The sequence below is a fragment of the Salmo salar genome, chromosome ssa04 (assembly GCF_905237065.1).
Source record: "Salmo salar chromosome ssa04, Ssal_v3.1, whole genome shotgun sequence".
Taxonomy (NCBI): Eukaryota; Metazoa; Chordata; class Actinopteri; order Salmoniformes; family Salmonidae; genus Salmo; species Salmo salar.
In genome coordinates, this window is record NC_059445.1 from 61,724,743 (window position 1) to 61,748,658 (window position 23,916).

Sequence of the window (23,916 nt, forward strand, 5' to 3'; positions counted from 1 at the left end):
ACTAGGGTTCTTACTTTGCGTTTTGGTGTACTGAAAAATACTCTGATGTCCGTCTTTTTTATTTTTCTGCCATTTTTCTACCTGGCTGGCTGGCTACACACACACACAGCGTGTAGGTTATTTACAGTAGGAGATGGGCTTCTATCATCTTATCTTCTATCATTCTATTTGGGCTTCGATCTAAAAGGTAGCTAGCAAATGTGAAACGGATTAAAATGACAAGAGTTGACAGCTGTATGAGTTCACCATTTACACAACATATGCTGCAACCTTTTGTAATTTTAATAGTTTGTTTCATATTGGCTGGCTTCCAACAATAGCTGAATTTGCAAAGCTAGGGAGCACCAATTCCGTTTCAGTGGTGTTTGCTATAATCTTTGCTACCCGGGTTAAATAAAGGTGAAATAAAATAAATAAAAGTTCCCTTTGCGACAATTTAGCTTTTGCAACGAGACCATTAAATATATTTAAGACAATGGTAGAAGAGAGTGTAGTTCTGTTCAGTTTGGACTTCAGTTTATCGCTAACCTTATCACAGGGACTTTGAAGCACTAACTTACATCATCTGCATGCTGATCTTGGAATAAATTGACGATAGCAAAGATTCCATCTTTGACGACGCCACATAAATGGAATAGGTACTAGCTAGCTTAATAGTTAATATTTGCGCGCTAGCTCTGCAAATTCAGCTAGTGTGTGTGTGAACCCTGCCAACATAAAACAAAACATTGCTATGGCACGATTGACTGGATGAATCTCCCGTCAGTTACGTGCATTGAGTGCTTTTCAGACAGTGGACACGAACCCTCTGTTACCTTGCCAACTAAGGAACTGGCAGTGGATCAAACCATTGTGAGGCAAAGGGTGGGGGGTCGCAATCTTTTGAAACTTAAAAACGCACTATTAGGTGTCTATAATCAGCACAATTGCTTTCATTGCGCATTATTAATATTATGTAAATTACATAGTTATGTTTTACAGTGATATATTGGGGGGGACAAATCATATTTTTCCCAGGATGGGGGGGTCGTGTCCCCCCCGTCCCCCGGGATTTCCGCCCCTGGGGCACTGACAGACACAGACAATGGACTGAGGTGGGAATGTTGAGAATGTGGATGTTGAGCCACTGGAGCCCAGTGACTGCTGGTTTGAGAGGCAGATGCATGTCCATGACTGAGTCCATGGCCAAAGCTGTGTTCGTGACTATGTCCATGACCTTGGCTGTGGCTGCAGCTGTGTCCATGTTTGTCACCATGTCCGTAACTTGGCCCAAAGCTTGAGGCCATATCCATGGTTGTGTCCGTAATAACCTGAGACCTGAACAGGGCTCCCCTGTGTATAGTAGGAGTGGGCCCAGCCTTCAAATGTCTTTGGTGTGGTCTCGGTAGCCTGTAGGTTGGAGGTAGAAGACACTGGAGCGTAGGCTTGGACTGGGTAGGAGCCTGGGGTTGGAATGATTCTGCAATCAATGAGAACGTGGACAGATTTCAGAGAGCTTAAATATACCAGTGATTCTCTATCTAATCATGGGGGACCACTAGGTGCCTACTGTACAGTATTCAATTACAGCTGAGGATCATCTATTATAACCACCTCATTATACTGTAGTACATCATGTGCTCTGGCTTGCACACAGCAATTGTTATTTAATTACCTCTTGTCTTGTCTGATAAATGATGGGTCTGGTGCTTTCTCAGTACTCACGGTGGGTGGACTGTCTTCCTTCTCGCCTCTATTGATGCAGGGACATACAGGACATCAATGTTCCTCAGCAGCCTGAAAGGCTTCTTCTTGTCCAGCACTGATGCCCTGGCATCGGACATGTCCAGAAGTGAGAGCCAGCCCTTTCCGTCTGTTTCACCAGTGCAAGTTAAGGAGAATGTGTGAAGCAGTGATGCAAGATTTTTCTAAACAAAAATAACATCATATTTAGCAGCAGGACTCATATACAACACCTATAACCTATTACCACTTAACTACACTACTAAGCACACTTATAAAGCTGTGACATACTGCAGAGGAGCGTATCACATTTCTTTTGAACCACAATGAGGTTGGAGTAAGGATACAGATCCCCCCTGCGATGATGGCCATGACATTGCAAAGGAAGACAGTGTGTGGGACCAAAAGTGTTGTGATGAACAGAAACAGCCAGGGCAGGGCTAACATGGGTACAGTGACCCCGAAAAGAAAGCCCTTAACCATACGGGGAGTGCACTGTGGCCATATACATAAGGGAGAGGGATACTGGCATGAACCCCTCCATCTGGTTCTGGGCAGATGCACCAAACAGTAGCAGACCCAGTATAACACCCCTGTGCTGATAGAGAGAAGCAGAAACCAAACAGTGGTGCCCACACTCTTCTCAATGTCACCCCAGAACCCCATTACTGAGGAGTAGCTGGGTCACTGTCTTGTGGTGGAAGGAGTATGTCATTCTATATTTTTCATTTAACTAGACAAGTCAGTTAAGAACAAATTCTTATTTACAATGACGGCCTACCCTGGCGATGCAGGCCCAATTGTGCACTGCCCTATGGGACTCCGAATCACAGCCAGATGTGATACAACCTGGATTCGAAACAGGGTCTGTAGTGACGCCTCTTTTGCACTAAGATGCAGTGCCTCAGACCGCTGCGCCACTCCGGAACCTTATTGAGCTTGTGCACTGCAAAGGAAGAGGAAAGGATTAAAACCTAAATGATAGGGTTGACAGACATAAACATGGCGTGATGTGTTGTAGCTTGCTGCTGTAGTCTACTGGCACCGTCTGTTACATTAGCTATACGTTTTAGCACGCTAGCTAACGTTACAACACTCCCAATCAAAGTAGCTACCGAGCATATGATTGTTGATTCACTCAGCCCCTCCTTGCTAACATACCATGACCATTGCCAAAAACTGTCGTTCCAAGACTGAAGACATCCTCTGATAAACCGAAATATGTAACGTTAGTGACAGTAAACAAATTATACTATGACAGAAACAATCCCAGCCGTAACTCAGGAGTAAAACTCTTGAACCTCTGAACCACATCTTTTAAAACTATTCGGGAGATCATTTTGATGCCCAGTGCATATTTTTCAAACTAGTACTTGGATTATCAATCAACTTTTTCTCCAATATTGCGGAACGCCAGAGGGTAGATAACTAGCCAGCTAGAGATTCCCACTAGATAACACAGCCACAAAGTACAAATTGGCTATATCGTAAAAATGTATGAAAACAAAAATACGCTTTTTGGTCTTAATTTAAGGTTGGGCCATTAGATTAGCAGTGTGGTTAGGTTTAAAATGCGATTATAAGAAGATGAATTGTAGAAATAGGCAGGCAAGCTTGCTAGCCCCCAAAAAATGTACAACTTCAAGTTGCTCAACTGTTGCACAGATCATCAACTACTGCATTTGAAGACACTGCCACCTGCTGACATGTGCCTCAAATGTGATTATCAAAGAGTCCTCAACAGACATTTGAGTTAGATAGATAGCTACATAGATTTGATTTGACAGTTATAAGTTACAACCAGGGGGAAGATGCCACCAGTCCGGTCCCATACACGACTTTCTTGTGACGTATTATGCGCGGAGACCTTTTGTGACGTCACCAAGCATCAATTCGCTACATAAACTGTGTTCAGCTTTGATATATATCATCAGTACAATCTCTTTTTTCAATCAGGTTGTTTCAGGTAATCTTTTGCCGCATAGTCTGCCCTAGCTGACGCTGTGCAGAGAATACTACGATTGGAAACGGTTGGTTAGACCCGTTCGCACTGCACAAGGTGATTTGGCGTTTAGAATGTCTGGTAGGCTTTTACATTCTTTGGAGAGGTCCCAAATGGCACCCTGTAGTGTACTACTTTTGACCTATCCCCAGTGGGCTCAGATCAAAATAAGTGCACTATATAGGGAATGGCGTGCCATTTGTCTGTGTGTGTGTGTGTGTTAGGATATGTTTTGTGCCAATCAGTTGATGAAAATGTATCCCTCAGAAAGCAAGATGGACCGTAGTGATGAGAGAATCAAAAGAGCTTTAAGGCGCTGCCCTTATGTGGTAAATACCAATTTATTTAGTTTGTGTTCTGTCTTTGTCATCACATTTTAAATGGAGTGTTGTGTTGACAGTTGAATCCAGTGAGGGTGAACACCCCTGATTCTGTGATGTGGCCAACCGGTAAGGTGCACAGAAGACCAAGGCCTGTAAGTCAAATCCGACCTGAAAACAATTACACATAAACCTTACTTATGCTCCATGTACAAACTGCAGTTATCACAATAAAAGCAACTGCAGATATCCCTCCCCATCTAAACTCATTTGAAATTGAATGCTGTCTTGACAGTCTACTTCAGCGCAGACCCCTCAGATCCACAAAAGGCCTGTAAGTCACATTCAAATCAATCACATAACAGTAGCTACTTAAATGATTTATTGATGGCTACATCATTTATTTCCAAGTTATTTCCAAGGCCAAAATGAGCAAAAGAGTGTTACATTCTTTCTTTACTGTTCACAGCCAATCATTGAGAGCTGTGGGCAGGAACAGACATCTGGGGATGGACGGGACATCAATCCAGAGCCTCTCAGCCAGGTCAGACATCTCTGCTGTTCCCATAGAGACACAACAGATAGATCAACCTGTTGATTCATATGGCCATTTTGGTTGGCTTGGTTGAATTGACAATCATTCATTGGAAATGCTAAAGAATCCTACAGTGTGGAAGGTCTTTAGTCCCATCCCTAATGTTATGGGAGTTGCATTTATTGCATTTCAATACACTTGCATTTTCAATGACCCATGAATTACTCACTACTTGTACAACTATGTTGGATTGCCTAAATATTCTACATTTTCTTGGCAGTCAATGCCAGTGTATTTTATGGCTGCCCTAAGTACATGCCTTTGTCTGTCTCCTCAGTCTGGAAGGGTGACTCGGCTGATGGAGAGAAATTATGATGGGGTCATCTCATCCTCCAACTCTGATGACATCTCTATCTACTCCTTCACTGACTGTGAATCTGAGGTAAGAGAGTTGTACACCATAGATGTGTTGAGTGATATGACTGTAAAGAGAATAGTCTCAGACTAATTGACTCTGATACACAGTCTGATGATGAGGATCATGAAAGGAGGACACCACCGCTGATAGTGAAGGATGAGGAGGATGGAAAGGTGACAAAGTTTGAAGTGAGGGATATGGTAGAGGACGACAATCTGTCTCTCCACTCCTTGGATGAATCAGACTTTCTGGTATGTTCTGCACCATGTATTTGAGTAACTCTTTGACTGAATGTGGAGAATGGACTATGACCAACTAGCTCTCTGACACACAGTGTGATAATGGCAATGATGCCTCTGCTGAGGACAGTCCTGGGCCTTCAAAGGAACCACAGAGAAAAGGGGCTTCACTGAAGGACCCTCGACTGGTATTCTCTTACATTTGTGTGTTTGTGTGTTAGTGGTGCGCAGGTCAGCTGTTTGTTCAACCAAACCCACCCGCAATTGCTAATAACCCATCCGCAACCGCCCGACTATATACATTACTTTTCTGGCCATCCCTTCTTTATTTTCAACTTTCCATTTCGTAGCTTTCCTCTTATTGAATTAAACTCTGACATTGTCCTTTTTGCGTCAGTGGATCAACAATAACTTTTTCTGCCCTTTCCCAAAAGTGTTTGGTGATTGGTGTCTAGTCTATTTGGCATGCGCCAAGTTATGTCCCACAGCTTAGGTTTATGCACAAATGCTAAATAGCCTATAGATATAAATTACACAAGAATGATATATTTATGGATTTTTTTCATGTATTGTTTTCTTTTTATTCAACCCGACCGCCACCCACATAATATTTCATGACCCTAAACCTGCCGCCCTGTGGATATAACCGCGGGACTGCTGCTTATGAGTTAATGCATCACTAGTGTGTGTTACATCTCAATGGTTTGACCCTATGTCTGTACAGATTATTGTGGCCAAGCCCAACATCCTTCTCCCTGCCTCTGTGAGTGCCCTGAAGAAGGCATCACGCCTGACGGAGTTGGTCCCTACTGTCCGGCCCTGCAAGGAGCAGCAGGACAAGAAGACACAGTGGACCAACACCAACAAGGAGAGCCTGAGGAGGATAAAAAAAAACTGGCCTCCATAGAGCTCGACCTGGAGGAAGGCCTGAAGAAGGTCAATGACGGTCAGGACGTCAACCAAGAGAGGCAGAAGAATGAGGGATGCTTCAGAGCCTGGATTGAGAAGTGGATGGGGAGGAGGAAGGAGGAAAGACTGAGGGATGAAGATGTGAATAGGGAAGACAAAGGGAGGATGGGCGAAGAGGTGAGGGCACTGATCCAAGTGATGAAGAGAAACTGCAGTGAACGTGATCTTGAGGCAGTAAACCTGGACACTTGGCTGAATGACTTGGAAAGGTTGAAAGTGGCCTTCAAGAAATGCACTGGAGAGATGGCCAAAATGGTAGAGAGCATGGCAGAAATGCAGACCAGAATAGCTGAGAACAGGCTCCTCAAGCCTGAAAAAAAGAACTATGTCCAGAGCTTTGTAAATTAATCTTACTTATTGCGTGTAGTCATGTATCTAATGTATTTATAGATTAGTCTTACAGTATATCTACTGATTGTGTATGACATAGCACTGTCCTGACAGTTTGTTTGTTGTTTCTGGTCTTACAGAGCCCAGGGAAAGTCTCTGGTCCTGTGTCTGGCCTCTCTCCTCTTGTGACCTCAGGACCCCGGACCCTGGCTGAAGCCCTACGGGCCCTGCCCTCTGCTGTGGCCCGTCCCTCCCAAAAGGATGTCCCAAAGCCTCCGACACCTCCAAGCCCCGTCTCTGTCATTGTTGCTTTGCCTGCTGTGGAGTACTTACCATACCACCGCAGCCCTCGCCTGGCCCCAATCACCAACCTGAGTGAGAACGGCAGGAAGCTGCTCCAGAAAATGTCAGGAGTGACCCCACAGGTGAGAGGAAACAGGAAGGGAATATTGGCCATATGTCCTTCTACAGTATATCATACCTCTAGATATCATAGCTCAAGAGTAGAAAATAGCCATATGCTTATATTACTTTATCTCCTTGTCAAAAATATTTAGGAAGGGAAGGTCAAAAGGAAAAAGAGCAAGGGAAAAAAGCAAGTGAAGAAAGAGAAGGCCAGCAAGATGCAGCAGGTGGAAAATGTTGGAGAAAGTAAGGAGGACAAGAAAGAGGAAAAGAAGAGTCTGAGGAAGAGGTGAGGAAATAGAAGAGGGCAACATAACAAGGGCATTTTAGAGATTTATAGAAATAGAATGATGTAGAGAATTATAGAAATTGAATGCGGTAGCAGAGGAAGAGCAGCGATCTGATGTTTAATGGCAAACTACTATTTATTCTCCTGTTGTGTTTGATTGACAGGTTTCTCCAGTGGCTGCTGCCCAAACTGAGATGTTCGAAGAAATAATGGCCTACTACTACAACACACACACACACACACACTCGAACTTCAGAGCTATAGCGGCTTATAACCACACTGACATAATAAAATGTAAAAAACGTTATTAGTTATACCATGAGTTGACGTTTTTACAAGGATTGTGATTGCTGAAAATAGCGCGCTTGAAATGTAAAGGTAATTTCCAGTCTTCGAGAACATTGCCTTTGAATTTCAATCGAGCTATAGCGAGTTTTGGTGTTACTGATTGAAGTCATCAATCTGTCAGTGAAGACACAGGTGCTCCTGGATGAACCGTCACAGATTCTGGCAGTGACTCCGGCATGTTTGCTGTGAAACTCTGGGGGGCACTGCAGGGGCGAAAATCTGATATCAACTTTGGAGGGGACAATTACATGAAATTTTCTCAAGAGCAAATCCTGAGGGGGACACCAAAAGTAGTGCTGTAACACATAGCCTACATTGTAATATGGTAAATGTATATTGAGGAACCAAAGAAATAAGGTGTTTGCCGTACTCCTAACTACCGGTACCCAAAACTACACAACTAATCACAACAGCAATACCATTGCCTTAAACTGGTGACTGAACTAAGATTTGTTAAAGTTGAGAGTGGGGGCATCCATGGCATTTTCCAATTATGTTCCTATTTTACAAGTAAAAAAAATGGAGAACCTTTCATAATGTTGCCAAACAAAGACTCAACAAACTTACCTGAGACTCCCTGTCTCTGCCAGTCTGTCCCTGCATATCTGTCCCCAACTCTGCTGTCTGTGTGCCATCTGTTGCCTGCTCTGCCTAATGACATCATTGTGAAACATTTCCATTAGAATTTGATTTCTTTCTTATGAACATTTTATCAACTAGTCTTTGAGATATTAGGCTACTAGGGTTCTTACTTTGCGTTTTGGTGTACTGAAAAATACTCTGATGTCCGTCTTTTTATTTTTCTGCCATTTTTCTACCTGGCTGGCTGGCTACACACACACACAGCGTGTAGGTTATTTACAGTAGGAGATGGGCTTCTATCATCTTATCTTCTATCATTCTATTTGGGCTTCGATCTAAAAGGTAGCTAGCAAATGTGAAACGGATTAAAATGACAAGAGTTGACAGCTGTATGAGTTCACCATTTACACAACATATGCTGCAACCTTTTGTAATTTTAATAGTTTGTTTCATATTGGCTGGCTTCCAACAATAGCTGAATTTGCAAAGCTAGGGAGCACCAATTCCGTTTCAGTGGTGTTTGCTATAATCTTTGCTACCCGGGTTAAATAAAGGTGAAATAAAATAAATAAAAGTTCCCTTTGCGACAATTTAGCTTTTGCAACGAGACCATTAAATATATTTAAGACAATGGTAGAAGAGAGTGTAGTTCTGTTCAGTTTGGACTTCAGTTTATCGCTAACCTTATCACAGGGACTTTGAAGCACTAACTTACATCATCTGCATGCTGATCTTGGAATAAATTGACGATAGCAAAGATTCCATCTTTGACGACGCCACATAAATGGAATAGGTACTAGCTAGCTTAATAGTTAATATTTGCGCGCTAGCTCTGCAAATTCAGCTAGTGTGTGTGTGAACCCTGCCAACATAAAACAAAACATTGCTATGGCACGATTGACTGGATGAATCTCCCGTCAGTTACGTGCATTGAGTGCTTTTCAGACAGTGGACACGAACCCTCTGTTACCTTGCCAACTAAGGAACTGGCAGTGGATCAAACCATTGTGAGGCAAAGGGTGGGGGGTCGCAATCTTTTGAAACTTAAAAACGCACTATTAGGTGTCTATAATCAGCACAATTGCTTTCATTGCCCATTATTAATATTATGTAAATTACATAGTTATGTTTTACAGTGATATATTGGGGGGGACAAATCATATTTTTCCCAGGATGGGGGGGTCGTGTCCCCCCCTCCCCCCGGGATTTCCGCCCCTGTGGCACTGACAGACACAGACAATGGACTGAGGTGGGAATGTTGAGAATGTGGATGTTGAGCCACTGGAGCCCAGTGACTGCTGGTTTGAGAGGCAGATGCATGTCCATGACTGAGTCCATGGCCAAAGCTGTGTTCGTGACTATGTCCATGACCTTGGCTGTGGCTGCAGCTGTGTCCATGTTTGTGACCATGTCCGTAACTTGGCCCAAAGCTTGAGGCCATATCCATGGTTGTGTCCGTAATAACCTGAGACCTGAACAGGGCTCCCCTGTGTATAGTAGGAGTGGGCCCAGCCTTCAAATGTCTTTGGTGTGGTCTCGGTAGCCTGTAGGTTGGAGGTAGAAGACACTGGTGCGTAGGCTTGGACTGGGTAGGAGCCTGGGGTTGGAATGATTCTGCAATCAATGAGAACGTGGACAGATTTCAGAGAGCTTAAATATACCAGTGATTCTCTATCTAATCATGGGGGACCACTAGGTGCCTACTGTACAGTATTCAATTACAGCTGAGGATCATCTATTATAACTGCACCTCATTATACTGTAGTACATCATGTGCTCTGGCTTGCACACAGCAATTGTTATTTAATGACCTCTTGTCTTGTCTGATAAATGATGGGTCTGGTGCTTTCTCAGTACTCACGGTGGGTGGACTGTCTTCCTTCTCGCCTCTATTGATGCAGGGACATACAGGACATCAATGTTCCTCAGCAGCCTGAAAGGCATCTTCTTGTCCAGCACTGATGCCCTGGCATCGGACATGTCCAGAAGTGAGAGCCAGCCCTTTCCGTCTGTTTCACCAGTGCAAGTTAAGGAGAATGTGTGAAGCAGTGATGCAAGATTTTTCTAAACAAAAATAACATCATATTTAGCAGCAGGACTCATATACAACACCTATAACCTATTAGCACTTAACTACACTACTAAGCACACTTATAAAGCTGTGACATACTGCAGAGGAGCGTATCACATTTCTTTTGAACCACAATGAGGTTGGAGTAAGGATACAGATCCCCCCTGCGATGATGGCCATGACATTGCAAAGGAAGACAGTGTGTGGGACCAAAAGTGTTGTGATGAACAGAAACAGCCAGGGCAGGGCTAACATGGGTACAGTGACCCCGAAAAGAAAGCCCTTAACCATACGGGAGTGCACTGTGGCCATATACATAAGGGAGAGGGATACTGGCATGAACCCCTCCATCTGGTTCTGGGCAGATGCACCAAACAGTAGCAGACCCAGTATAACACCCCTGTGCTGATAGAGAGAAGCAGAAACCAAACAGTGGTGCCCACACTCTTCTCAATGTCACCCCAGAACCCCATTACTGAGGAGTAGCTGGGTCACTGTCTTGTGGTGGAAGGAGTATGTCATTCTATATTTTTCATTTAACTAGACAAGTCAGTTAAGAACAAATTCTTATTTACAATGACGGCCTACCCTGGCGATGCAGGCCCAATTGTGCACTGCCCTATGGGACTCCGAATCACAGCCGGATGTGATACAACCTGGATTCGAAACAGGGTCTGTAGTGACGCCTCTTTTGCACTAAGATGCAGTGCCTCAGACCGCTGCGCCACTCCGGAACCTTGTTGAGCTTGTGCACTGCAAAGGAAGAGGAAAGGATTAAAACATAAATGATAGGGTTGACAGACATAAACATGGCGTGATGTGTTGTAGCTTGCTGCTGTAGTCTACTGGCACCGTCTGTTACATTAGCTATACGTTTTAGCACGCTAGCTAACGTTACAACACTCCCAATCAAAGTAGCTACCGAGCATATGATTGTTGATTCACTCAGCCCCTCCTTGCTAACATACCATGACCATTGCCAAAAACTGTCGTTCCAAGACTGAAGACATCCTCTGATAAACCGAAATATGTAACGTTAGTGACAGTAAACAAATTATACTATGACAGAAACAATCCCAGCCGTAACTCAGGAGTAAAACTCTTGAACCTCTGAACCACATCTTTTAAAACTATTCGGGAGATCATTTTGATGCCCAGTGCATATTTTTCAAACTAGTACTTGGATTATCAATCAACTTTTTCTCCAATATTGCGGAACGCCAGAGGGTAGATAACTAGCCAGCTAGAGATTCCCACTAGATAACACAGCCACAAAGTACAAATTGGCTATATCGTAAAAATGTATGAAAACAAAAATACGCTTTTTGGTCTTAATTTAAGGTTGGGCCATTAGATTAGCAGTGTGGTTAGGTTTAAAATGCGATTATAAGAAGATTAATTGTAGAAATAGGCAGGCAAGCTTGCTAGCCCCCAAAAAATGTACAACTTCAAGTTGCTCAACTGTTGCACAGATCATCAACTACTGCATTTGAAGACACTGCCACCTGCTGACATGTGCCTCAAATGTGATTATCAAAGAGTCCTCAACAGACATTTGAGTTAGATAGATAGCTACATAGATTTGATTTGACAGTTATAAGTTACAACCAGGGGGAAGATGCCACCAGTCCGGTCCCATACACGACTTTCTTGTGACGTATTATGCGCGGAGACCTTTTGTGACGTCACCAAGCATCAATTCGCTACATAAACTGTGTTCAGCTTTGATATATATCATCAGTACAATCTCTTTTTCAATCAGGTTGTTTCAGGTAATCTTTTGCCGCATAGTCTGCCCTAGCTGACGCTGTGCAGAGAATACTACGATTGGAAACGGTTGGTTAGACCCGTTCGCACTGCACAAGGTGATTTGGCGTTTAGAATGTCTGGTAGGCTTTTACATTCTTTGGAGAGGTCCCAAATGGCACCCTGTAGTGTACTACTTTTGACCTATCCCCAGTGGGCTCAGATCAAAATAAGTGCACTATATAGGGAATGGCGTGCCATTTGTCTGTGTGTGTGTGTGTGTTAGGATATGTTTTGTGCCAATCAGTTGATGAAAATGTATCCCTCAGAAAGCAAGATGGACCGTAGTGATGAGAGAATCAAAAGAGCTTTAAGGCGCCGCCCTTATGTGGTAAATACCAATTTATTTAGTTTGTGTTCTGTCTTTGTCATCACATTTTAAATGGAGTGTTGTGTTGACAGTTGAATCCAGTGAGGGTGAACACCCCTGATTCTGTGATGTGGCCAACCGGTAAGGTGCACAGAAGACCAAGGCCTGTAAGTCAAATCCGACCTGAAAACAATTACACATAAACCTTACTTATGCTCCATGTACAAACTGCAGTTATCACAATAAAAGCAACTGCAGATATCCCTCCCCATCTAAACTCATTTGAAATTGAATGCTGTCTTGACAGTCTACTTCAGCGCAGACCCCTCAGATCCACAAAAGGCCTGTAAGTCACATTCAAATCAATCACATAACAGTAGCTACTTAAATGATTTATTGATGGCTACATCATTTATTTCCAAGTTATTTCCAAGGCCAAAATGAGCAAAAGAGTGTTAAATTTTTTCTTTACTGTTCACAGCCAATCATTGAGAGCTGTGGGCAGGAACAGACATCTGGGGATGGACGGGACATCAATCCAGAGCCTCTCAGCCAGGTCAGACATCTCTGCTGTTCCCATAGAGACACAACAGATAGATCAATCTGTTGATTCATATGGCCATTTTGGTTGGCTTGGTTGAATTGACAATCATTCATTGGAAATGCTAAAGAATCCTACAGTGTGGAAGGTCTTTAGTCCCATCCCTAATGTTATGGGAGTTGCATTTATTGCATTTCAATACACTTGCATTTTCAATGACCCATGAATTACTCACTACTTGTACAACTATGTTGGATTGCCTAAATATTCTACATTTTCTTGGCAGTCAATGCCAGTGTATTTTATGGCTGCCCTAAGTACATGCCTTTGTCTGTCTCCTCAGTCTGGAAGGGTGACTCGGCTGATGGAGAGAAATTATGATGGGGTCATCTCATCCTCCAACTCTGATGACATCTCTATCTACTCCTTCACTGACTGTGAATCTGAGGTAAGAGAGTTGTACACCATAGATGTGTTGAGTGATATGACTGTAAAGAGAATAGTCTCAGACTAATTGACTCTGATACACAGTCTGATGATGAGGATCATGAAAGGAGGACACCACCGCTGATAGTGAAGGATGAGGAGGATGGAAAGGTGACAAAGTTTGAAGTGAGGGATATGGTAGAGGACGACAATCTGTCTCTCCACTCCTTGGATGAATCAGACTTTCTGGTATGTTCTGCACCATGTATTTGAGTAACTCTTTGACTGAATGTGGAGAATGGACTATGACCAACTAGCTCTCTGACACACAGTGTGATAATGGCAATGATGCCTCTGCTGAGGACAGTCCTGGGCCTTCAAAGGAACCACAGAGAAAAGGGGCTTCACTGAAGGACCCTCGACTGGTATTCTCTTACATTTGTGTGTTTGTGTGTTAGTGGTGCGCAGGTCAGCTGTTTGTTCAACCAAACCCACCCGCAATTGCTAATAACCCATCCGCAACCGCCCGACTATATACATTACTTTTCTGGCCATCCCTTCTTTATTTTCAACTTTCCATTTCGTAGCTTTCCTCTTATTGAATTAAACTCTGACATTGTCCTTTTTGCGTCAGTGGATCAACAATAACTTTTTCTGCCCTTTCCCAAAAGTGTTTGGTGATTGGTGTCTAGTCTATTTGGCATGCGCCAAGTTATGTCCCACAGCTTAGGTTTATGCACAAATGCTAAATAGCCTATAGATATAAATTACACAAGAATGATATATTTATGGATTTTTTTCATGTATTGTTTTCTTTTTATTCAACCCGACCGCCACCCACATAATATTTCATGACCCTAAACCTGCCGCCCTGTGGATATAACCGCGGGACTGCTGCTTATGAGTTAATGCATCACTAGTGTGTGTTACATCTCAATGGTTTGACCCTATGTCTGTACAGATTATTGTGGCCAAGCCCAACATCCTTCTCCCTGCCTCTGTGAGTGCCCTGAAGAAGGCATCACGCCTGACGGAGTTGGTCCCTACTGTCCGGCCCTGCAAGGAGCAGCAGGACAAGAAGACACAGTGGACCAACACCAACAAGGAGAGCCTGAGGAGGATTAAAAAAAAACTGGCCTCCATAGAGCTCGACCTGGAGGAAGGCCTGAAGAAGGTCAATGACGGTCAGGACGTCAACCAAGAGAGGCAGAAGAATGAGGGATGCTTCAGAGCCTGGATTGAGAAGTGGATGGGGAGGAGGAAGGAGGAAAGACTGAGGGATGAAGATGTGAATAGGGAAGACAAAGGGAGGATGGGCGAAGAGGTGAGGGCACTGATCCAAGTGATGAAGAGAAACTGCAGTGAACGTGATCTTGAGGCAGTAAACCTGGACACTTGGCTGAATGACTTGGAAAGGTTGAAAGTGGCCTTCAAGAAATGCACTGGAGAGATGGCCAAAATGGTAGAGAGCATGGCAGAAATGCAGACCAGAATAGCTGAGAACAGGCTCCTCAAGCCTGAAAAAAAGAACTATGTCCAGAGCTTTGTAAATTAATCTTACTTATTGCGTGTAGTCATGTATCTAATGTATTTATAGATTAGTCTTACAGTATATCTACTGATTGTGTATGACATAGCACTGTCCTGACAGTTTGTTTGTTGTTTCTGGTCTTACAGAGCCCAGGGAAAGTCTCTGGTCCTGTGTCTGGCCTCTCTCCTCTTGTGACCTCAGGACCCCGGACCCTGGCTGAAGCCCTCACGGGCCCTGCCCTCTGCTGTGGCCCGTCCCTCCCAAAAGGATGTCCCAAAGCCTCCGACACCTCCAAGCCCCGTCTCTGTCATTGTTGCTTTGCCTGCTGTGGAGTACTTACCATACCACCGCAGCCCTCGCCTGGCCCCAATCACCAACCTGAGTGAGAACGGCAGGAAGCTGCTCCAGAAAATGTCAGGAGTGACCCCACAGGTGAGAGGAAACAGGAAGGGAATATTGGCCATATGTCCTTCTACAGTATATCATACCTCTAGATATCATAGCTCAAGAGTAGAAAATAGCCATATGCTTATATTACTTTATCTCCTTGTCAAAAATATTTAGGAAGGGAAGGTCAAAAGGAAAAAGAGCAAGGGAAAAAAGCAAGTGAAGAAAGAGAAGGCCAGCAAGATGCAGCAGGTGGAAAATGTTGGAGAAAGTAAGGAGGACAAGAAAGAGGAAAAGAAGAGTCTGAGGAAGAGGTGAGGAAATAGAAGAGGGCAACATAACAAGGGCATTTTAGAGATTTATAGAAATAGAATGATGTAGAGAATTATAGAAATTGAATGCGGTAGCAGAGGAAGAGCAGCGATCTGATGTTTAATGGCAAACTACTATTTATTCTCCTGTTGTGTTTGATTGACAGGTTTCTCCAGTGGCTGCTGCCCAAACTGAGATGTTCGAAGAAATAATGGCCTACTACTACAACACACACACACACACACACTCGAACTTCAGAGCTATAGCGGCTTATAACCACACTGACATAATAAAATGTAAAAAACGTTATTAGTTATACCATGAGTTGACGTTTTTACAAGGATTGTGATTGCTGAAAATAGCGCGCTTGAAATGTAAAGGTAATTTCCAGTCTTCGAGAACATTGCCTTTGAATTTCAATCGAGCTATAGCGAGTTTTGGTGTTACTGATTGAAGTCATCAATCTGTCAGTGAAGACACAGGTGCTCCTGGATGAACCGTCACAGATTCTGGCAGTGACTCCGGCATGTTTGCTGTGAAACTCTGGGGGGCACTGCAGGGGCGAAAATCTGATATCAACTTTGGAGGGGACAATTACATGAAATTTTCTCAAGAGCAAATCCTGAGGGGGACACCAAAAGTAGTGCTGTAACACATAGCCTACATTGTAATATGGTAAATGTATATTGAGGAACCAAAGAAATAAGGTGTTTGCCGTACTCCTAACTACCGGTACCCAAAACTACACAACTAATCACAACAGCAATACCATTGCCTTAAACTGGTGACTGAACTAAGATTTGTTAAAGTTAAGAGTTGGGGCATCCATGGCATTTTCCAATTATGTTCCTATTTTACAAGTTAAAAAAATGGAGAACCTTTCATAATGTTGCCAGACAAAGACTCAACAAACTTACCTGAGACTCCCTGTCTCTGCATATCTGTCCCTGCATATCTGTCCCCAACTCTGCTGTCTGTGTGCCATCTGTTGCCTGCTCTGCCTAATGACATCATTGTGAAACATTTCCATTAGAATTTGATTTCTTTCTTATGAACATTTTATCAACTAGTCTTTGAGATATTAGGCTACTAGGGTTCTTACTTTGCGTTTTGGTGTACTGAAAAATACTCTGATGTCCGTCTTTTTTATTTTTCTGCCATTTTTCTACCTGGCTGGCTGGCTACACACACACACAGCGTGTAGGTTATTTACAGTAGGAGATGGGCTTCTATCATCTTATCTTCTATCATTCTATTTGGGCTTCGATCTAAAAGGTAGCTAGCAAATGTGAAACGGATTAAAATGACAAGAGTTGACAGCTGTATGAGTTCACCATTTACACAACATATGCTGCAACCTTTTGTAATTTTAATAGTTTGTTTCATATTGGCTGGCTTCCAACAATAGCTGAATTTGCAAAGCTAGGGAGCACCAATTCCGTTTCAGTGGTGTTTGCTATAATCTTTGCTACCCGGGTTAAATAAAGGTGAAATAAAATAAATAAAAGTTCCCTTTGCGACAATTTAGCTTTTGCAACGAGACCATTAAATATATTTAAGACAATGGTAGAAGAGAGTGTAGTTCTGTTCAGTTTGGACTTCAGTTTATCGCTAACCTTATCACAGGGACTTTGAAGCACTAACTTACATCATCTGCATGCTGATCTTGGAATAAATTGACGATAGCAAAGATTCCATCTTTGACGACGCCACATAAATGGAATAGGTACTAGCTAGCTTAATAGTTAATATTTGCGCGCTAGCTCTGCAAATTCAGCTAGTGTGTGTGTGAACCCTGCCAACATAAAACAAAACATTGCTATGGCACGATTGACTGGATGAATCTCCCGTCAGTTACGTGCATTGAGTGCTTTTCAGACAGTGGACACGAACCCTCTGTTACCTTGCCAACTAAGGAACTGGCAGTGGATCAAACCATTGTGAGGCAAAGGGTGGGGGGTCGCAATCTTTTGAAACTTAAAAACGCACTATTAGGTGTCTATAATCAGCACAATTGCTTTCATTGCGCATTATTAATATTATGTAAATTACATAGTTATGTTTACAGTGATATATTGGGGGGGACAAATCCCCGTCCCCCCCCCCCGGGATTTCCGCCCCTGGGGCACTGACAGACACAGACAATGGACTGAGGTGGGAATGTTGAGAATGTGGATGTTGAGCCACTGGAGCCCAGTGACTGCTGGTTTGAGAGGCAGATGCATGTCCATGACTGAGTCCATGGCCAAAGCTGTGTTCGTGACTATGTCCATGACCTTGGCTGTGGCTGCAGCTGTGTCCATGTTTGTGACCATGTCCGTAACTTGGCCCAAAGCTTGAGGCCATATCCATGGTTGTGTCCGTAATAACCTGAGACCTGAACAGGGCTCCCCTGTGTATAGTAGGAGTGGGCCCAGCCTTCAAATGTCTTTGGTGTGGTCTCGGTAGCCTGTAGGTTGGAGGTAGAAGACACTGGAGCGTAGGCTTGGACTGGGTAGGAGCCTGGGGTTGGAATGATTCTGCAATCAATGAGAACGTGGACAGATTTCAGAGAGCTTAAATATACCAGTGATTCTCTATCTAATCATGGGGGACCACTAGGTGCCTACTGTACAGTATTCAATTACAGCTGAGGATCATCTATTATAACTGCACCTCATTATACTGTAGTACATCATGTGCTCTGGCTTGCACACAGCAATTGTTATTTAATGACCTCTTGTCTTGTCTGATAAATGATGGGTCTGGTGCTTTCTCAGTACTCACGGTGGGTGGACTGTCTTCCTTCTCGCCTCTATTGATGCAGGGACATACAGGACATCAATGTTCCTCAGCAGCCTGAAAGGCATCTTCTTGTCCAGCACTGATGCCCTGGCATCGGACATGTCCAGAAGTGAGAGCCAGCCCTTTCCGTCTGTTTCACCAGTGCAAGTTAAGGAGAATGTGTGAAGCAGTGATGCAAGATTTTTCTAAACAAAAATAACATCATATTTAGCAGCAGGACTCATATACAACACCTATAACCTATTAGCACTTAACTACACTACTAAGCACACTTATAAAGCTGTGACATACTGCAGAGGAGCGTATCACATTTCTTTTGAACCACAATGAGGTTGGAGTAAGGATACAGATCCCCCCTGCGATGATGGCCATGACATTGCAAAGGAAGACAGTGTGTGGGACCAAAAGTGTTGTGATGAACAGAAACAGCCAGGGCAGGGCTAACATGGGTACAGTGACCCCGAAAAGAAAGCCCTTAACCATACGGGAGTGCACTGTGGCCATATACATAAGGGAGAGGGATACTGGCATGAACCCCTCCATCTGGTTCTGGGCAGATGCACCAAACAGTAGCAGACCCAGTATAACACCCCTGTGCTGATAGAGAGAAGCAGAAACCAAACAGTGGTGCCCACACTCTTCTCAATGTCACCCCAGAACCCCATTACTGAGGAGTAGCTGGGTCACTGTCTTGTGGTGGAAGGAGTATGTCATTCTATATTTTTCATTTAACTAGACAAGTCAGTTAAGAACAAATTCTTATTTACAATGACGGCCTACCCTGGCGATGCAGGCCCAATTGTGCACTGCCCTATGGGACTCCGAATCACAGCCAGATGTGATACAACCTGGATTCGAAACAGGGTCTGTAGTGACGCCTCTTTTGCACTAAGATGCAGTGCCTCAGACCGCTGCGCCACTCCGGAACCTTATTGAGCTTGTGCACTGCAAAGGAAGAGGAAAGGATTAAAACATAAATGATAGGGTTGACAGACATAAACATGGCGTGATGTGTTGTAGCTTGCTGCTGTAGTCTACTGGCACCGTCTGTTACATTAGCTATACGTTTTAGCACGCTAGCTAACGTTACAACACTCCCAATCAAAGTAGCTACCGAGCATATGATTGTTGATTCACTCAGCCCCTCCTTGCTAACATACCATGACCATTGCCAAAAACTGTCGTTCCAAGACTGAAGACATCCTCTGATAAACCGAAATATGTAACGTTAGTGACAGTAAACAAATTATACTATGACAGAAACAATCCCAGCCGTAACTCAGGAGTAAAACTCTTGAACCTCTGAACCACATCTTTTAAAACTATTCGGGAGATCATTTTGATGCCCAGTGCATATTTTTCAAAATAGTACTTGGATTATCAATCAACTTTTTCTCCAATATTGCGGAACGCCAGAGGGTAGATAACTAGCCAGCTAGAGATTCCCACTAGATAACACAGCCACAAAGTACAAATTGGCTATATCGTAAAAATGTATGAAAACAAAAATACGCTTTTTGGTCTTAATTTAAGGTTGGGCCATTAGATTAGCAGTGTGGTTAGGTTTAAAATGCGATTATAAGAAGATGAATTGTAGAAATAGGCAGGCAAGCTTGCTAGCCCCCAAAAAATGTACAACTTCAAGTTGCTCAACTGTTGCACAGATCATCAACTACTGCATTTGAAGACACTGCCACCTGCTGACATGTGCCTCAAATGTGATTATCAAAGAGTCCTCAACAGACATTTGAGTTAGATAGATAGCTACATAGATTTGATTTGACAGTTATAAGTTACAACCAGGGGGAAGATGCCACCAGTCCGGTCCCATACACGACTTTCTTGTGACGTATTATGCGCGGAGACCTTTTGTGACGTCACCAAGCATCAATTCGCTACATAAACTGTGTTCAGCTTTGATATATATCATCAGTACAATCTCTTTTTTCAATCAGGTTGTTTCAGGTAATCTTTTGCCGCATAGTCTGCCCTAGCTGACGCTGTGCAGAGAATACTACGATTGGAAACGGTTGGTTAGACCCGTTCGCACTGCACAAGGTGATTTGGCGTTTAGAATGTCTGGTAGGCTCTTACATTCTTTGGAGAGGTCCCAAATGGCACCCTGTAGTGTACTACTTTTGACCTATCCCCAGTGGGCTCAGATCAAAATAAGTGCACTATATAGGGAATGGCGTGCCATTTGTCTGTGTGTGTGTGTGTGTGTGTGTGTGTTAGGATATGTTTTGTTCCAATCAGTTGATGAAAATGTATCCCTCAGAAAGCAAGATGGACCGTAGTGATGAGAGAATCAAAAGAGCTTTAAGGCGCCGCCCTTATGTGGTAAATACCAATTTATTTAGTTTGTGTTCTGTCTTTGTCATCACATTTTAAATGGAGTGTTGTGTTGACAGTTGAATCCAGTGAGGGTGAACACCCCTGATTCTGTGATGTGGCCAACCGGTAAGGTGCACAGAAGACCAAGGCCTGTAAGTCAAATCCGACCTGAAAACAATTACACATAAACCTTACTTATGCTCCATGTACAAACTGCAGTTATCACAATAAAAGCAACTGCAGATATCCCTCCCCATCTAAACTCATTTGAAATTGAATGCTGTCTTGACAGTCTACTTCAGCGCAGACCCCTCAGATCCACAAAAGGCCTGTAAGTCACATTCAAATCAATCACATAACAGTAGCTACTTAAATGATTTATTGATGGCTACATCATTTATTTCCAAGTTATTTCCAAGGCCAAAATGAGCAAAAGAGTGTTACATTCTTTCTTTACTGTTCACAGCCAATCATTGAGAGCTGTGGGCAGGAACAGACATCTGGGGATGGACGGGACATCAATCCAGAGCCTCTCAGCCAGGTCAGACATCTCTGCTGTTCCCATAGAGACACAACAGATAGATCAATCTGTTGATTCATATGGCCATTTTGGTTGGCTTGGTTGAATTGACAATCATTCATTGGAAATGCTAAAGAATCCTACAGTGTGGAAGGTCTTTAGTCCCATCCCTAATGTTATGGGAGTTGCATTTATTGCATTTCAATACACTTGCATTTTCAATGACCCATGAATTACTCACTACTTGTACAACTATGTTGGATTGCCTAAATATTCTACATTTTCTTGGCAGTCAATGCCAGTGTATTTTATGGCTGCCCTAAGTACATGCCTTTGTCTGTCTCCTCAGTCTGGAAGGGTGACTCGGCTGATGGAGAGAAATTATGATGGGGTCATCTCATCCTCCAACTCTGATGACATCTCTATTTACTCCTTCACTGACTGTGAATCTGAGGTAAGAGAGTTGTACACCATAGATGTGTTGAGTGATATGACTGTAAAGAGAATAGTCTCAGACTAATTGACTCTGATACACAGTCTGATGATGAGGATCATGAAAGGAGGACACCACCGCTGATAGTGAAGGATGAGGAGGATGGAAAGGTGACAAAGTTTGAAGTGAGGGATATGGTAGAGGACGACAATCTGTCTCTCCACTCCTTGGATGAATCAGACTTTCTGGTATGTTCTGCACCATGTATTTGAGTAACTCTTTGACTGAATGTGGAGAATGGACTATGACCAACTAGCTCTCTGACACACAGTGTGATAATGGCAATGATGCCTCTGCTGAGGACAGTCCTGGGCCTTCAAAGGAACCACAGAGAAAAGGGGCTTCACTGAAGGACCCTCGACTGGTATTCTCTTACATTTGTGTGTTTGTGTTAGTGGTGCGCAGGTCAGCTGTTTGTTCAACCAAACCCACCCGCAATTGCTAATAACCCATCCGCAACCGCCCGACTATATACATTACTTTTCTGGCCATCCCTTCTTTATTTTCAACTTTCCATTTCGTAGCTTTCCTCTTATTGAATTAAACTCTGACATTGTCCTTTTGCGTCAGTGGATCAACAATAACTTTTTCTGCCCTTTCCCAAAAGTGTTTGGTGATTGGTGTCTAGTCTATTTGGCATGCGCCAAGTTATGTCCCACAGCTTAGGTTTATGCACAAATGCTAAATAGCCTATAGATTTAAATTACACAAGAATGATATATTTATGGATTTTTTTTCATGTATTGTTTTCTTTATATTACACATAATATTTCATGACCCTAAACCTGCCGCCCTGTGGATATAACCGCGGGACTGCTGCTTATGAGTTAATGCATCACTAGTGTGTGTTACATCTCAATGGTTTGACCCTATGTCTGTACAGATTATTGTGGCCAAGCCCAACATCCTTCTCCCTGCCTCTGTGAGTGCCCTGAAGAAGGCATCACGCCTGACGGAGTTGGTCCCTACTGTCCGGCCCTGCAAGGAGCAGCAGGACAAGAAGACACAGTGGACCAACACCAACAAGGAGAGCCTGAGGAGGATTAAAAAAACTGGCCTCCATAGAGCTCGACCTGGAGGAAGGCCTGAAGAAGGTCAATGACGGTCAGGACGTCAACCAAGAGAGGCAGAAGAATGAGGGATGCTTCAGAGCCTGGATTGAGAAGTGGATGGGGAGGAGGAAGGAGGAAAGACTGAGGGATGAAGATGTGAATAGGGAAGACAAAGGGAGGATGGGCGAAGAGGTGAGGGCACTGATCCAAGTGATGAAGAGAAACTGCAGTGAACGTGATCTTGAGGCAGTAAACCTGGACACTTGGCTGAATGACTTGGAAAGGTTGAAAGTGGCCTTCAAGAAATGCACTGGAGAGATGGCCAAAATGGTAGAGAGCATGGCAGAAATGCAGACCAGAATAGCTGAGAACAGGCTCCTCAAGCCTGAAAAAAGAACTATGTCCAGAGCTTTGTAAATTAATCTTACTTATTGCGTGTAGTCATGTATCTAATGTATTTATAGATTAGTCTTACAGTATATCTACTGATTGTGTATGACATAGCACTGTCCTGACAGTTTGTTTGTTGTTTCTGGTCTTACAGAGCCCAGGGAAAGTCTCTGGTCCTGTGTCTGGCCTCTCTCCTCTTGTGACCTCAGGACCCCGGACCCTGGCTGAAGCCCCTACGGGCCCTGCCCTCTGCTGTGGCCCGTCCCTCCCAAAAGGATGTCCCAAAGCCTCCGACACCTCCAAGCCCCGTCTCTGTCATTGTTGCTTTGCCTGCTGTGGAGTACTTACCATACCACCGCAGCCCTCGCCTGGCCCCAATCACCAACCTGAGTGAGAACGGCAGGAAGCTGCTCCAGAAAATGTCAGGAGTGACCCCACAGGTGAGAGGAAACAGGAAGGGAATATTGGCCATATGTCCTTCTACAGTATATCATACCTCTAGATATCATAGCTCAAGAGTAGAAAATAGCCATATGCTTATATTACTTTATCTCCTTGTCAAAAATATTTAGGAAGGGAAGGTCAAAAGGAAAAAGAGCAAGGGAAAAAAGCAAGTGAAGAAAGAGAAGGCCAGCAAGATGCAGCAGGTGGAAAATGTTGGAGAAAGTAAGGAGGACAAGAAAGAGGAAAAGAAGAGTCTGAGGAAGAGGTGAGGAAATAGAAGAGGGCAACATAACAAGGGCATTTTAGAGATTTATAGAAATAGAATGATGTAGAGAATTATAGAAATTGAATGCGGT

General features: G+C 43.5%; 7 protein-coding genes across 13 annotated transcripts; 4 read left to right on the forward strand and 3 right to left on the reverse strand.

Annotated features, from left to right (window-relative positions):
- Positions 1-1,015: 1,015 nt before the first annotated feature.
- Positions 1,016-2,204, reverse strand: LOC123742489 (rhomboid domain-containing protein 2-like). Its single transcript, XM_045717216.1, has 3 exons — positions 2,070-2,204; positions 1,705-1,852; positions 1,016-1,459 (listed from the first exon to the last, which is right to left on the reverse strand). The coding sequence occupies exons 1-3, from the start codon at positions 2,167-2,169 to the stop codon at positions 1,249-1,251; spliced, it is 459 nt and encodes a 152-aa protein (XP_045573172.1). The 5' UTR covers positions 2,170-2,204; the 3' UTR covers positions 1,016-1,248.
- Positions 2,205-3,328: 1,124 nt separating this feature from the next.
- LOC123742486 (uncharacterized) lies at positions 3,329-6,172 on the forward strand. 4 transcript variants are annotated; one of them, XM_045717210.1, is made up of 8 exons: positions 3,329-3,781; positions 3,996-4,053; positions 4,125-4,199; positions 4,340-4,378; positions 4,514-4,588; positions 4,917-5,021; positions 5,105-5,248; positions 5,961-6,172. In XM_045717210.1, exons 2-8 carry the CDS (start codon positions 4,000-4,002, stop codon positions 6,141-6,143), a joined length of 675 nt encoding a protein of 224 aa, XP_045573166.1. In that variant the 5' UTR covers positions 3,329-3,781; positions 3,996-3,999; the 3' UTR covers positions 6,144-6,172. The 4 variants fall into 4 exon arrangements, with proteins under 4 accessions (XP_045573166.1, XP_045573165.1, XP_045573168.1 ...); XM_045717209.1 differs by having other exon boundaries at positions 3,330-3,781; positions 3,992-4,053; XM_045717211.1 differs by lacking the exon at positions 5,961-6,172 and adding an exon at positions 5,332-5,805 and having other exon boundaries at positions 3,334-3,781; positions 3,992-4,053.
- Positions 6,172-7,525, forward strand: LOC123742483 (uncharacterized). The gene is made up of 4 exons (XM_045717202.1): positions 6,172-6,460; positions 6,676-6,960; positions 7,093-7,229; positions 7,394-7,525. Exons 1-4 carry the CDS (start codon positions 6,248-6,250, stop codon positions 7,437-7,439), a joined length of 681 nt encoding a protein of 226 aa, XP_045573158.1. The 5' UTR covers positions 6,172-6,247; the 3' UTR covers positions 7,440-7,525.
- A 1,856-nt stretch (positions 7,526-9,381) lies between these two features.
- On the reverse strand, positions 9,382-10,860 carry LOC123742487 (rhomboid domain-containing protein 2-like). The gene is made up of 3 exons (XM_045717214.1): positions 10,386-10,860; positions 10,021-10,168; positions 9,382-9,773 (listed from the first exon to the last, which is right to left on the reverse strand). The coding sequence occupies exons 1-3, from the start codon at positions 10,579-10,581 to the stop codon at positions 9,518-9,520; spliced, it is 600 nt and encodes a 199-aa protein (XP_045573170.1). The 5' UTR covers positions 10,582-10,860; the 3' UTR covers positions 9,382-9,517.
- Positions 10,861-11,982: 1,122 nt separating this feature from the next.
- LOC106603432 (uncharacterized) lies at positions 11,983-15,545 on the forward strand. Of its 2 annotated transcripts, XM_045717194.1 has the most exons (10): positions 11,983-12,095; positions 12,306-12,367; positions 12,439-12,513; positions 12,654-12,692; positions 12,828-12,902; positions 13,231-13,335; positions 13,419-13,562; positions 14,275-14,775; positions 14,991-15,276; positions 15,409-15,545. In XM_045717194.1, exons 2-9 carry the CDS (start codon positions 12,314-12,316, stop codon positions 15,228-15,230), a joined length of 1,233 nt encoding a protein of 410 aa, XP_045573150.1. In that variant the 5' UTR covers positions 11,983-12,095; positions 12,306-12,313; the 3' UTR covers positions 15,231-15,276; positions 15,409-15,545. The 2 variants fall into 2 exon arrangements, with proteins under 2 accessions (XP_045573150.1, XP_045573151.1); XM_045717195.1 differs by lacking the exon at positions 12,306-12,367.
- A 2,107-nt stretch (positions 15,546-17,652) lies between these two features.
- LOC106603622 (rhomboid domain-containing protein 2) lies at positions 17,653-19,695 on the reverse strand. Its single transcript, XM_014197510.2, has 4 exons — positions 19,488-19,695; positions 18,675-19,272; positions 18,310-18,457; positions 17,653-18,062 (listed from the first exon to the last, which is right to left on the reverse strand). The coding sequence occupies exons 2-4, from the start codon at positions 18,868-18,870 to the stop codon at positions 17,807-17,809; spliced, it is 600 nt and encodes a 199-aa protein (XP_014052985.2). The 5' UTR covers positions 18,871-19,272; positions 19,488-19,695; the 3' UTR covers positions 17,653-17,806.
- Positions 19,696-19,926: 231 nt separating this feature from the next.
- Positions 19,927-23,825, forward strand: LOC106603624 (uncharacterized). 3 transcript variants are annotated; one of them, XM_045717198.1, is made up of 11 exons: positions 19,932-20,385; positions 20,606-20,667; positions 20,739-20,813; positions 20,954-20,992; positions 21,128-21,202; positions 21,531-21,635; positions 21,719-21,862; positions 21,946-22,038; positions 22,558-23,056; positions 23,271-23,556; positions 23,689-23,825. In XM_045717198.1, exons 2-9 carry the CDS (start codon positions 20,614-20,616, stop codon positions 22,774-22,776), a joined length of 804 nt encoding a protein of 267 aa, XP_045573154.1. In that variant the 5' UTR covers positions 19,932-20,385; positions 20,606-20,613; the 3' UTR covers positions 22,777-23,056; positions 23,271-23,556; positions 23,689-23,825. The 3 variants fall into 3 exon arrangements, with proteins under 3 accessions (XP_045573155.1, XP_045573154.1, XP_045573156.1); XM_045717199.1 differs by lacking the exon at positions 20,606-20,667 and having other exon boundaries at positions 19,927-20,385; XM_045717200.1 differs by lacking the exon at positions 21,946-22,038 and having other exon boundaries at positions 19,933-20,385.
- Positions 23,826-23,916: the final 91 nt, after the last annotated feature.